The 14,575-nt window shown below is 40.3% G+C and overlaps 1 protein-coding gene across 9 annotated transcripts in view; it reads right to left on the reverse strand.

Moving 5' to 3' along the window:
- Positions 1–272: 272 nt before the first annotated feature.
- Positions 273–14,575, reverse strand: part of Lmpt (four and a half LIM domains protein limpet) — a 220,117-nt gene continuing 205,814 nt past the window's right edge. For 6 of the 9 annotated variants that reach the window (XM_072298381.1, XM_072298384.1, XM_072298383.1 and 3 more), the window contains 4 exons: positions 7,971–8,140; positions 6,990–7,176; positions 4,663–4,816; positions 273–2,090 (listed from right to left, as the gene is read on the reverse strand). In XM_072298381.1, the coding sequence (XP_072154482.1) occupies positions 2,078–2,090; positions 4,663–4,816; positions 6,990–7,176; positions 7,971–8,140 (524 nt within the window). In that variant the 3' untranslated portion in view covers positions 273–2,077. Of the gene's footprint in view, positions 2,091–4,290; positions 4,817–6,989; positions 7,177–7,970; positions 8,141–14,575 lie in introns of those variants that run through there. The other 3 variants (XM_072298380.1, XM_072298387.1, XM_072298386.1) reach the window with 1 other exon arrangement.

Consider the following 14,575-nt stretch of genomic DNA (forward strand, 5'->3'; position numbering starts at 1 on the left):
CTGAATAAACGGGAAATGCCACAAGACAGACTTTTTGGACTTCCCGATTCAAAAAAAAAAAAAAAAAAAAAAAAGAGAAAAAGAGAAAAAAAACCGAGATGCTTTAGAAGCCTCCAGGATGTCTCCCAGGCCACCCCCTAGATGTGCCTAACTAAAATTAATCCTGCACCAGGCGAAAAAAGCATAAAATCAGGAGTAGGAAGTAGATATTTTTTCACTTTTAGGGCACTGATAGGGTTCTAGGATTTTGAAAGAAATGGCAAAAGCACATATGTAGATTAAACATTTATTTCTTTGATTGAAGGATTTTAAAAACACAGAGTACAATTCAGAGGGATGGATCTCGGTACAGTAAAGTGTCACATATTACCGACTCGTTTAGTACCTGCTAGAAATACTTTGCTCACTCCAGTGTAACGACAATTGAAAAAATTGACTTAAACTGACAACACATGGGTGAAATCACCGAATTCACCGCCAGAAATTTTCCTGCGATCGATGACTTACGAAGTTGCCAACAGCGACTTCATAAAAGATCCCCCCAAAAAAACAATAACAATGATAGTACATTTTAAATTAAAGGATAAAATAAATACTTACAAAACATTAACATAGAAACAATAAAGCATTAAACAACAAATCTGTCTAGGTATTAAAATATTTTTCTCGGTAAGTGGTAGGTTTTGATACGATTTGTTAGCTACTATGTTTTAACTTTAAGCTACTGATATTAGACAATAATTTTACAAAAATAATTACACTCAATTCTATTGAGTAAAAATGGGTAAGTCTCTTAAAAATACAAAAATTTACTTGAAGCGAGTGCGTGCAGATGACTTTTGCCAGCGTTGGGGGAGGAGGAAAGGGAACAAATTAATCACTTGCTCACGGAATGAGCATACATCATTAAAAAGTCCCCTTTCAATTAATCCCAGACTCAGTTAACAAATTGTTCTTCCAAGCCATATTTTTTCGGCATTGGGATTCTACAGATCTAACTGCTATAGCTTTAAAAATACGAAAATTTTCATAATCGATAACAAATTTTGAATAAAAAAGAAAACAAATGACTAAAAAAATGTCCTCCCCTGAATTGGTGAAGGTGTAAGAGATAGATAAAGATGGATTAAGTACAGGTATCTGGTGAGATGTATGGGTGAAATATTACAAAATACCTGCTCTTCAACACTTTGAGTATTTGATGAGGGATGATCATTCATTCAGGTTTAATGTTCTGATTTTTCAACTTAATAGAGGTAGGTGCAAAAGATATCATTGGGGAATTTCAAGCACAGCTGAGAATGGGACAAAAGGATGCAGGTACAATATAAAGAACCTCATGGCACAGAATTAGGATAAATACCTACACGAGACCAACCACGAAACATATGCTGTAGGCGATGTCTCAAGACTCTAAAGGACATTGTTTAGTGGAATTAGAAAAATTTACACAAGAGATAGCCTGATACAAGGATAAGGGTGCAAAAAAGAAGAGGGCATGCAGCAAGGTAGACTTATTTATTCAGAGGGAGTTTAAATAAAAAATCAAATAAGGGCGGGAAATGGCGTAGGTACTTTAATTGGGAGGGTCCCTGAGAGGATTGGGGACGATAGTATGTATAGATATGCTATAGGGAAGAAACCATAGGGATCCATGCATAAAATGAGGTCACGCGAAAGCTCATATTCCAGATTTTTAGGTTAAGAAAGGGCGAATCTGGTAAGCATAACTGAAAAGTTTCAAACTTATATTCTTTGTATGAGTCTGTGAAGTAACTATTAAGGTCGCTAATGGACGAGGATACTGAAAATACCTATCTCATGAAAGCCTCTTGCGGTGATATCTAAAAAAATAGATGTATATGTATATAAATATATGACAAAGTAAAAATAGATTTATATCTAGCACCAAAATGTTAGTTTGACTGATACAATTTTTTACGGGTCTACGCTAGAATGCAGCTTGTTTGGGTTAGCACGCTGGGGACCCCTACGCTACGGCTGTCAACTTAACCGGCGACATTGAACCAAAACTGAACCTGATCTCTGACCTTTCTACGGACTGGTCACGTCCTACCTAATGACCTGACCTGAAATCAGTAAAAATCCATCATCAAGATAGAGCCAGGGATAGTCCAACAAATTCATGCATAATATTTAGCTCAATCGGCATTTTTCAACCGATGATCGTCCACAAAGTTCTTCAGTGTCATTTCAAGGTGTTGATACTGGACGTACTGATTGGTCACATTTTAAAGTTGGAATACTTGTGAACGAAAGAATATTAGTAAAGAAAAGCGTTGGGCAAGTCTTTTTACAAAATCTTTCTTCTCTTCGTGAGGAAAAATAAATCTCGCCACGTGCTTGAGGTTCCCTTTTCACTCAATATTGTTTATGGCGAAAGAAGGTACTTGGGGCGCAAAACCACATGCAAAAGATAATTTTGGAAGTTCGGAGAAGATTAATTGATTATGCATAGCCCAACATTTGGCTCGTATTTGAGGTAGATACGCTTATGGCGTGGCGATTCCAACGTGAAAATTCTTGAAACTTCCAAAATTTTCTATGCAGGTACAATGTACATAAGGGTAAATCAATGATAAGATGATTGAACTTAAAGGGGCCGACCTTCAAAACAGAAATGGATAGGCAAGCGGGGTCGTATGCGTTAGAACGTGTCGATAATGGCACCGAAAACGAGTCTTAAGAGACAACATTTCCCTCTCTGATGTACAAATCTGATGTTAGTAAGAACGGTGCACGACGTTTGCGCACACTTTTCGTACCGATAACGTTTGCGCACAAAATTCCGAATTTTCATTTGCGCACAGTTTTACCGATAACGTTTGCGCACACTGCACTATGTGGCAACGCTGCATTATACGGAGCATATTTATACGCACGCATTGTTTAAAACCGAACAGAGGGGGCGAGTAAACGAGTGATGAAACAGAAGTGAGTGAGTTTGAGAGTGTGTGTGAGGTGCTTATTTCCACATGAATTATGTAAAAAATAGTTAAATTAATTGAATAAATAGCATAAGTGAATGTTCCGTCTCCCAAAATAACATCATCGAAGTCGACCAAAAATTGCAGGTTTTCTTTACATGTTACGGCGACAATCTGATGTTTTTTATCAACTCTAATAATCTTTTCATCGGAAGAGGTTACCGTACTGGCCATCCCGTCCAAAGCCCCATCAATGTTCTTTGGTACGGGTTTCTTCAATTTTTTTCTAGCGCGATAACTGGACTGTGAAAGGGACGGTAGGTCAGAAAATGTTACCTTTTTTGAATTCTCAACCTCATGGCGTATCAATTTCAATGGTGGTTCATTTAGATTTTCGGTTGCTTTTCTCTTCAGACTGGTTCTTATAAGCTGCAGCTCGATTTCTTTATCACTTGGTGGAGCATGTTGCGGTCTGTGTTCCTTGTTGGTCGTTTCAAGCAAAGTAGTCATCGGTACATCTGTTTTGATCGTAGCCCGGCACTCTTTTTTCGAACACCGCCAATGTATATTTTTTTTTTTAACGCGAAATTGTCGGAATTTATAGCCTTCGACTAGTATCATTGGTTTGCCTTTATTGCTTCTCATTATCTGAAAGCCCGTATCAGAACTCATTTTATTAAATTTTAACTGAAATACACTCACACACACTTGCGAATAAAGGAATAAAAACGGTTTAAAATATGCTGTCAAACAACTCACGATTATTAAAAACGATTATTATCATTAAAACTGTTTAAAACTCGAGCTAAAACACGTTAAAAAGTTGCACATTAAAACAATTTAAAATTCGGCACTGTGTTGACAGCAACGGTCCGCAGGTTACTGAGTTACTCCTTTCCAGACACACCTCTTCCTCCTTTTGTCGTGGACCTTCCTTATCACAACACGATAATGCACCTCGCCGACAATAACAAACCCGGGCCCGGTGTCCGGGTGATTCGCGTTGCGTAGGTGCAGCGTTGCCACATAGTGCAGTGTGCGCAAACGTTATCGGTAAAACTGTGCGCAAATGAAAATTCGGAATTTTGTGCGCAACCGTTATCGGTACGAAAAGTGTGCGCAAGTGTCGTGCAGCCAGTAAGAAAAGTTTATTGTTGAAGTTGTTGTTGAAGAAAAAGGAGAACAGGCAAGTAGAATGCGATATTACTAGAACTAGATTGCTGCTGAAAGTTGCGTTCGAACAAAATCACAAATTAAGTGACGTGCAGAACACGACCGCGAACTTGTCATGTTGCTCAGAACTATGTACGAGTAAACATTTTATCTGAAACAACAGTGCGGGCGTTGAAAATTTGCTTAGAGCATACGCTGATTCTCGCTTAAGTAACTGATAAAATTCCAGGTCCAGTGACCGAAGTTTCCGTGTTATTACTGCTGACCCAAGCTGGATCTGGGCAACGTCATGGACCAATTTTTTTCAACACGCAGGATCGGGACGAGCCCTCAACACACTCCAACGGACCCCTGAAAGTTCAATTTCCTCCCAGCCGACCGCCGCCTTGCGGTGGATAAATTCCAGACAGCTGAAGCTTGGGCCTGAGAGGGTTTCATATACCTAGTTGACTGTACATGGTTTGGTTTTAATGGTTGTTACGAGTGAATTGTGAGGTGATTGAGGGGAAAGGGTGTGCTAGATCTAGGTTAGGATATCTACATGAGTTTCTGTTTGGCGCATTCGGGGCAGATGATGTCCTCGGCGTCCGTGATGAAGCCCCGTCCGACGAGGGAGGTCTTGCACGTGGCGCAGATGAAGCAGTCGTTGTGCCAGTGTCGGTCCTCGAACGAGATGAACCGGGTGCCGCCAATACCTACGCCAAAAAACCGTTCAAATTATTTTACAAACATGGCGTTCCTCGCGTTTTACCGTAGCCAATTAGTCAATAATTAATTTCTTTTCATTGTACCAACGCACAGTGGATCGAGTTGACAGGAGAGACTGGACAGAATTTGGAAACTTTAAACGCTTATAACTCCGTTTTTACAAAACATTGAGGTTCTAAAAGTGGTTTCATTGGTTTTATCGTGAGATTTGCCTCTGAAAACACCCCTTGCATTTTAAAATATAACGAAATAAACACCGAAATTTTCAGTTTGGGTCAAAAATTTCATGTCCTCTAATTAACTCGAACCACTGTGCGAAGTTTTCATGTTTCATTGTTACTCGCGAGGTTTAAGAGAACGGAAGCATTTCGTTAAACACTAACAAGGGGAACTTCCCAAGCTGCCGCCTCCGATCGGGCTGAAAAAATTCATACGAACTCTTTGGATGAATTTATTTGACCCGTATTTTTTTGTTTTTTCCAACGCCCCCTAGAAACCCCCCAAAAAAATTCCGGAAAGTCTTGCTTTGAGCGCTCGAGCGTATATACGTAGTATAGCAATCACTTCTTATCAGTCGGCGGTGGCTCTGCGGTAGCGCGCTTGCCCAGTGTATCAGCGGTCCCGGGTTCGAATCCCGGGCGCCGCGCCTACTTTTTACGACCGAATTTTATATTCTCACACTTTTTCACATCGAATCCCATTTAATACAGTGGAACTTAAAACATCAATTAATTTACAACCATCATCAAACACAAATTGATCTACGATCAATAACTTCTTCAATTTGAAGTATAGATTTTTTTTGGGAGGGGGGGGGGGGGATACGCGCGCGATTATCTCGCCAATCACTGTACTTTTGCATTAGCCGACGACCCGCTCCGCCCCCTCACATCAACATATTTCTCCCGATCACCCGTATGCGTCATGATTTTTCCCGTCATTATCCACAAAAAAAATCTATACTTCAAATTGAAGAAGTTATTGATCGTAGATCAATTTGTGTTTGATGATGGTTGTAAATTAATTGATGTTTTAAGTTCCACTGTATTAAATGGGATTCGATGTGAAAAAGTGTGAGAATATAAAATTCGGTCGTAAAAAGTAGGCGCGGCGCCCGGGATTCGAACCCGGGACCGCTGATACACTGGGCAAGCGCGCTACCGCAGAGCCACCGCCGACTGATAAGAAGTGATTGCTATACTACGTATATACGCTCGAGCGCTCAAAGCAAGACTTTCCGGAATTTTTTTGGGGGGTTTCTAGGGGGCGTTGGAAAAAACAAAAAAATACGGGTCAAATAAATTCATCCAAAGAGTTCGTATGAATTTTTTCAGCCCGATCGAAGGCGGCAGCTTGGGAAGTTCCCCTTGTAAGATTTGACTTTCAATGCTTGAGTTAGAAATCATGCCTCATTTCTCTATTTCTAAAAATATCTTTAGAGCACTTCAAATTTCAAACCAAGGGAGCGTTCGTAAATTACGTAACGCTATGAGGATAGGAAATGGTATGAGCCTGCGTGTTACAAGGGACAGGGAGCTGAGTGCCATGGTTACACAACCCTCTCTACTAGTAAGAAAACACACAAAATCTACAATGTATCATCCTCAGTTTCTTCAACGTTATTTGGGACACTATCTTTGAAAATACTTCTATCCATCCATATAATCGACAATTTCTGACACTTTGTGGGATCTTGACGAGGAGAGGTCTGTCAAGTTACGTAATATCAAGAGGGGGGTCCATGGATGCGTTACAAGACGTTACAAGTGTAAAGAGGGGGCATCAAAAATGCCGAAACATTGCGTTATGTATAATTTATGAATGCTCCCTTAAGTAGGTACCTATCACGACGAAAAATGTTCACTTTTCAAATAAAATTGCAGCGTTGTTATTATCATAAAATTTCGTCATTGAAATATATGATCCAAATGGTACAGAATGCGATGAAGTGCAATTACTTAAAATTGGTAAAATTATCGCTACAACACCGGCGTGTTGTGTATGTTGCATCTTTACTAATTGCAGGGGCTTCTCTCATTGCAATTACATGTCATATCATCAAAAGGAAGTTACTATTTTTTAATGGCTATCTTTTTTATGTATGCGTGGAACTCATTTCATCGATGGTTTAAAATTGGTATTTTTGGTGGGTGAGCGTACCTGTGATTGGTTTACTGCAAGCCGTGCAGCGCTTGGCGAAGAGCTCTCCGAAGCAGTCGGCACAGTAGGGCTTGTCGTCACGGGAGGTGAACCGTTGTCCGGCTAAAGAGGTGCTGCAATGGGTGCACACGAAACACTCCCTATGCCATGGCTCGTTCTTGTATGTCACACCTCCACTTGTGATGATCTACAACGCAAAAACACAATTACATAAAGCGCTGCAGCGTTGATTAACCACGTTACTGATTTTTGCGATCGCATGGTAAGGCTTAACCTCGGTCTGTTTGCAAAGTATGATGAAAATGTCCCCAAGCCTTTGAAAGAAGTGTAAAATCCTGATATCTGAAAATATGTATGTTCTACTAACTGAGGTACCTCTAAGCCTTGTGCAGCGTATTTCTGGTTGTTGATGACAGCCTTTCAAATTGATGTTTTGAGCTCTGTCTGTTGCGTTTAATTTGATTATCTGCGATACTTTACTATCCGCTCAACTCTATTCTCAATCGCCGTGAATCAATTTGATTAAATCAGGCCATCAATCAAATATACAGACAGAAATAAATCCTCAGGATGGTTTCATTTCAGACAGAGTGTGGGCAAAATCCCTAAGAATCGGAAAAATGAGAATATATTGGGAGCTAAGGACCTTTGTAACATCAGTGACGAGGATATTCATTGCGAACTATTGCATGTTTTGAAGTAAGAGGGTAAGTATTTTTTGGATATTAACACTGACGATCTTTAGCACGATGACGATGAGATTGTCATATAACTCCTGAATTAAACGCAAGTTTTATTTGCCACTATTCGTATATGTAGGTGTCTGGCACCCTAATTTTTCATTCATTTCAATGCCTCTACTCAGACATTTTCAATAGATGTAAACACGATAACGTAACAGATTTACGCTTATAAAAACAGAAGTGTTAATTAATAGAGAAAACTTCTTTTTTAAGGGACAAAGAGAGATGACCGGCTCACCTTGGTGCACTTGACACATCGAGTTGCGAATTTCTCTTCATAGCAGCCGGCGCAAAAGATCTCCTGTTCGCGAGGGATAAAGCTCTTCGTGCCAATCGGGGTCTTGCAGACTACACAGCTGAAGCATTTCTCGTGCCACTGGCGAGTTTTGTATTCCATCTTCTTTGTCCCTGTAACAACAACAAAAAATGCAAATTTAAAAGATGTGTGTATTACATATTTTTTATGCATTTAACATAAAAACCAAGAGGAAAGAAAAAAAAAAACAGTATCCACCACGAACCGTTTTGATGAGCGCGCGTTGGAAAATGGCGACTAGACTGGGAATAGACTAAAAATTCTCAAGTTCGAGATTTATGGAAATACTCTTTAAATTCTAATATGAATTCGATTGAAACACTGGCCAAAAACAAAAGCACCAGTAATTTTTCCTTCGGAAATCATACAGGTAAGTTCTACATTGAAAATGCGTATTACATGAATAGTTGGCAACGCAGTTTGAGTGAGAGTTAACTAAAACTGATGTCATCTCCAGAACGGAACAGACTCCGACTACAACCTTGTCGTGAGCTCGCTCCGTTTTGGCGATTTTTGAATATGTTCTGCGACGCAGCGCTCGTTAAATTTTATTGCTCGCTAACTCCACCGAACGTTAGCATGATCCATTCCAAAGGCCGCTTTTCTGACTGTTTTAGAGATGACATCACTTTAAGTGCAATGCAAGAGAGCATCCACGTCCTCACATAGATCTTAAGCGTGTTAGGCGGACATCCGATAAAGATCAAAGCGCAACATCTGCCGAGAAAATTGTGTTTAAATTTTGGCACTGCATGACGTCATAAGGCCCATCCACACACAACATTATCAGCGATGACATAGCTAATGACGAATGAGACGTGGATCGACGCCTCTGAATGACGCTACATTGCCCAGTTGAGCTCAAATACAAAAATTTCTCTCCGCATTTGCGGACCACAAAAAGTCGAGTTTCTATTCAATGGCCACTTTGACCCTCGTTATTTGAGTAAAACTTGTTTTAATTGGGTACCTCCTACAAGACGGCGATGAGGACGTCCCATGAAAAGATGACGGCAGGGGGGGAAAGAATGATATTGGTACCTATCAGTTGCCCAATAACCTTCGGGGAGATAAACACATGTGACGTTTGGGTGTCGCAGAGCGCCAGAGTGTGTTTTAAAAGCGATATGTGTACATAAATGTTGGTGTTTTCACGGGCGGAAATTTTGAATCCACTTAGGTATTTCAATGTAAACGACAACAGTTAATTTCACACTTGTGGGTGATTTTTAAGTTTTCGATATGTTCATGGTGCTCTGCTGACATTTTGATGAGAAAACACAACTCCAAGAGATTTAAATTCTTGATCTGTCAAATGGTCCATGTGACCTCCACCGTAACACCTATATCTTCACTTTCAGCAAAGTGAAAGTGTGATTAAAATTTAGAGATCATTGAGCTACTCGAACAGAAATTCGTCGGGAGACAGGGGGCGGCTTGCAATTCTGCGGTGCGCAAATTGTATACGATATTCCCATTAAGTTTCGCTGACCAGCAACTAACGAGCAGACCTCTTGTCTCTCGGCGAATCCTGGTTCCTTTTCGCTCGACGACGTCCATTTGGCATCGGGCACGGCGACACGAGTCTCGCGGCTGGCGCTCCAAGTATGGAATCTTGCAGCCGCGACGGAGGGGACCCGCCTCGCTTTGGAATTTGTTTTCCCATCAACTCGATAAATTTGGTGCAGCCAAAGCCGAGGTGTCCACTGACCTTCCACCTTCCGACCGCAACCGTTGCGTTGTCGGCACTCGCGAGAAGAAGCACATGCGCTACGCGCTGATCGATGACGGTCAGCCGTCTTTATCGGCCCATAACTCAATATTTGCGTCATTCCGATCGACACGTTCAGCCCGATTCCCAGAACTCTCCTTTGAAGAGTCTTGCGATGAGCGACGGTTTCCTAGGTTATAAGCATGTGCGAAAACACATGTATGCATGTGTGTACCTACAGAGTCGTTCGAAGAATGATCAATGTTAAAGTTTTGCTACGATTTTCAGACTTGGAGTCTACGGCCTTGTCTCCACGAGGACGCTTCATGGGATTTTTCCAAGTTCGAATCTCAGAAAGGAAACTTCTGGGCTTTTCCCCGCGTAAGCAAAACAACAAAATGTCTTCCTCTTCTCTCTGAGACGCTCTTAGGACTTCGCAAGGACTTTACTTGGTACTGGGATTAATATAGATATTAATACCTATCACAATATTTTTCCCAACTTTACGAGTGAGATTTTTCCTAGGACAAAGCCCACGAAACATCCCGTGGAGACAAGGCCTGAGAAATTTGCAGCTTGTTACAAACAGGTAATGCAGGCTCAAATCCTCCTGTGCCCAGAAAACATTACATATTTTATGAACGACCCCATAGCAACTCCATAAAAAACAGTAGAAAGTCTTCAGTGCAAGTGGTGCCCTTCTGGTGAACCTTATACACGGTGATCTAAAAATCCTGCACTACCCCTGTAACCCGTAGGGTTATATTCTTGCCCATTTCCAGGGTGATATACCCTTGAGATTTTGGCGGCCTCAACGGTTCCTTCCTTTAACTTAGAAGCACTCACACAATTTTGAGTCTCTATCTCTGTTCGTTCAAAAATATCAGGGGTGACGCTTATACTGAAAAAAGGGTCGTATTTTGTATTAATGCAGAATACAGTCGCGCATGTTACAGAGTACAGTGTAAATGTTTAATGCAGCTATATAGACTTGATTATGGTTTAATCGGTTGTATTATTCATTTTGAATAATTTAACTTTCAATACATGTCTCTGATCTGAACCAGGGCATACTGTAGAAAAAGGTTCGAACTATTGATCAGAGTGGTGCAGACACAGTATCCATGCATTTTATTCATGAGGCTTAATTTTTTCTTTATATGTATTCTACAATTATAGGAATGTCTGTCATTAAAATAGTTCGTCATATCATCTCAGAACCACCATTTAACTTCCCTGCAAGCTTCCATTGCACGGCCATGCTCTAGTGAAGTGGTCGTTTTGACCGTTTCACAGGCAAAGCGCAGCGCCCACATTTGACCGTCCTGGAGGCTTCGATGCTTCATCGTTCACCCACTCGCATCTTATTGGTCACGCGCCGTCTTGTGATCGTACGTCATACATTATTTAATGCCATATTTGTTTCGAATATCCACGGAATGGTCCGTTGTCGAGGTCAAGAAACCGACCAGTGCGTCGCTGCACGAATATGTTTCTTTTACATCCACAAAACTAGCGCACCGGGAGGAAAAAAAAGCAGTAAAATTATAATTGGAAGGCGATGATGAGTGATAATTGGACGCTTTGATGATAAATACAGGAAAAACGGGGGTTGATCCTGACACGTCCACGCAAATCTTGCGAACTCTGAACATGTTGAAAAAGTATTTATGATTAACCAAACAAGAAAATCTCGAGAAATAATAATTCTCATTTTTATTCTATAACAATAACTTGGCAGTGAGAGTATTACACCGTCAGAAACACGGTACCTTTTTTAGTATAATCGTGAATCTAGTTGCGATCGCAAAGCGCATACAGAACTTCCACGCCATAGATACACAATACTATGAATAACCTTCCGTATCAGAAGCAAATTATCAAATGGACTACATTTTGCAAAAAGAAACCACTCTTTCTGGCTCATTTTACAAACAGCATTTATGCCATTAATTCCTATGCAGAAAGGTGCTTTTATGGAAGAGCCAGAAATAGTGGTTCCTTATTGCAAAATGTAATCCAAATGATTGTTACTTGATGATCGAATCATTATTTTGGCACCACATAGCGCAAAGGAACCATGTGACACCAGCTATATCGCGAACTGTTATTGACTGTTTTATTTTTTTTAAAAAGGAGATTATTTGTGCGCATTCTATATTGATTTCAGGACAATTGTGGCGTGTACCTTAAAGAGAAATTCCCTTAAATTACCAAAAGAATCTACACCACAGGCCACTTCTAAGAAAAACAAAAAACTGTCCAAAAAATTATGATCGTATAAGTTGGTGACACTCACTTTCTTTTCACCAGACGCTCTGTTCATTTAAAAATTACCACGATGGTACACCTAAATACGCGACTAAAATATGCAAATTGTCGCTCTTTCTCACTCTGGTGATCAGGCAACATAAAAAAGATGATAATTCGGGGCATTCGTGTTCGCGATGACCGATATTTTTTCAAAGCTGCAATTTGCCTTCGACCGAGCACAGGCCTTCGCCATTTCGGGAAGCGCGAGATTTATCGCATCTCATTAGCAACAAACCTAAAAATACCTCCACATGGCTTATAGTTTAACGAGCATCTAATTCCTCCCCGTGCGGCAAGCGCCGGCTGCGGGGGGCGCTGAGGTCAAAAAGAACGTAGGTCGGGGAGCAGATTACTAAACATTCCCCTCCGGAAAATACGCTTAAACGGTAATTCCGGGAAAAGGGATTGAGCTGAGGTCTCCTTGTTAATATCCTTTGGACACGAACAGCTGCTACCAGTGAAGGGCATCCTACGAAGGAAAAGATAATTTGAAAAATTACGTGCGAAAATGGTGTTTCACTGGTGGCCATGGTGCCATGGGGTGTCAGGGGATGTTACAGTCGAAGAAGATTTGTTAGGTTCTGGTACGGTTCATTATCTCAGAAATTACTTCTCGCTGATTTGACCTTCTAAAGGAAAGGGCTATACCGCTTTTAAAAAAATAGAATCCAACATTAAAAACTGAAACAGTCTGCTTGACTGTTGGTAGTGAGGATATAACTTTTTTGCAGTATTCAACAAATTGAGAGCAGTTTAAGTGTATCAAAAAGATCATTGAAGGAATATTTGTTGTCTATTAATATTTTTTTTTTCTTTTCATTTGGTCTCGTCATTTTTTAGGGGGAGTTTTTTAGGATTGGGCCGGGGTGGCTACCGCCACCTAGAAAAATAATTTACACTGCGTCAATATTTTGGAATTTGTTACGGTCCCTAATAGTTTAAATTTGAATTTCCTTTGAAACTTGCAAAATATTAAATTTCTTACGAAAAAAGGTTATAAATTTCAGTAAAACTAAAAGCAATGCAAAGTGCGCTAGATTCCTTGAGATCTCGATAGTAGATCGTGAGTTAAGCATGTAAAATTAGAATCAATATTGGAATTCTAGAAATTGGGAAACTAATAGCTCTCAACAGCCGGCAATTCAAGATTGTTTGTTGCCTCAACTGTCGAAGCATCCATGAAAGAAACCATACAATTACAAGCGAATGTTGAAATGGAACTGAAGACCGAAGGTGCATTCTCACGAAACATTTCTTTGGAAAATCGTTGAAAAATGCCGATTCAGTCGGAGGAAAAAGAAAAAGAAAAAAGTCACAGCGTCCGCAGTAAACCGTGACTTGGTGACCCATTATTGCGAGAAAATGGGGCATAGCTGGAATGACAGCCAACGCGACACCTACGCTTTAGGATGATGCCGCGCTGTCAAAGGAAATAAATGAAAAGAATACAAGCCTTACTAGTCATCGAAATTAAAGTTTTCTCGGAAATCTGGCACCTCTGAGGGACGGCTCTAGTTTATCGTCGCCGGCGAATCAAACGCTCCTAATTAGACTACTTTAAAATTGAAAAAGTTGACGAATCAGCTCTAGGGCTGACGGAGATACTAAGCTCATAAAACTTACGTGGAGTGACTGAAATTGTGCTCAAGACCGAATCGATTGAACCCACTGGAGCTTTCAAAAACCGCATAAATGCCACCGTAAAATCTAGACTCTTACTTGAAGATCTTTCCAACTTAGAACATAAAATGTTTCACTGGGCTCGGGAGGTTTAAAGACATCGATTCAAGCAATGATTATGAGTGTGCGTATTAACAAAAAAAGCTAAAATAAACGCATAGGTCCTTTTTTACATCCAGGTCTTTCTTTGTGGACTAATGTACCTTATGGCCTAATGGCCTTCATAACGGAGAAGTACACCTAATCTTTGTTGAGTACGTGACGAAAAAAGAAGGATCAATATTCAAAATTTATTGGTTAGTTCCAAAACGCTTTTCTAAGGTAAGATTTTTACGAGAAAAGCGAATAATCTATCGGGAAGGGCATCGTGGTAATCACGAAACGCCCCAGTCAGAAAGGTTATTTTGTTTATTAAAACTGCAAATTTTGATGTTTAATTTGACACATTCCAAATTTCAAGGGACGGTTCTTAAAGAAAATTTCACGAAGAAACCAATGGAACCACTTTAAAGCCTCAAAGTTTTGTACGCACGGAGTCATAAGCTTTTAAAGTTTCCAAATTTTGTCCGACCTCTCTTACTGACTCGATCCACTGTGCGCCCCCTAAGGAAACCTCTCATCGAATTATACCTCTAGTGACGTCATACAGCCGATATTAAGGCAAAGATTTGGTGTTTGAACTTGCAGCCAGAGAGGATAATGGCATAGATTCTATGTTTAGGGTCCAAAACAATGCGAACCTTGACAACCGCATCTAAAATATGTTTTATCTCAAACAGTTGTCTTCGAATAATAACAACAGTGTGGTTTTTTGGCAGCTGAC

The sequence above is a fragment of the Bemisia tabaci genome, chromosome 3 (genome assembly GCF_918797505.1).
Source record: "Bemisia tabaci chromosome 3, PGI_BMITA_v3".
NCBI lineage: Eukaryota > Metazoa > Arthropoda > Insecta > Hemiptera > Aleyrodidae > Bemisia > Bemisia tabaci.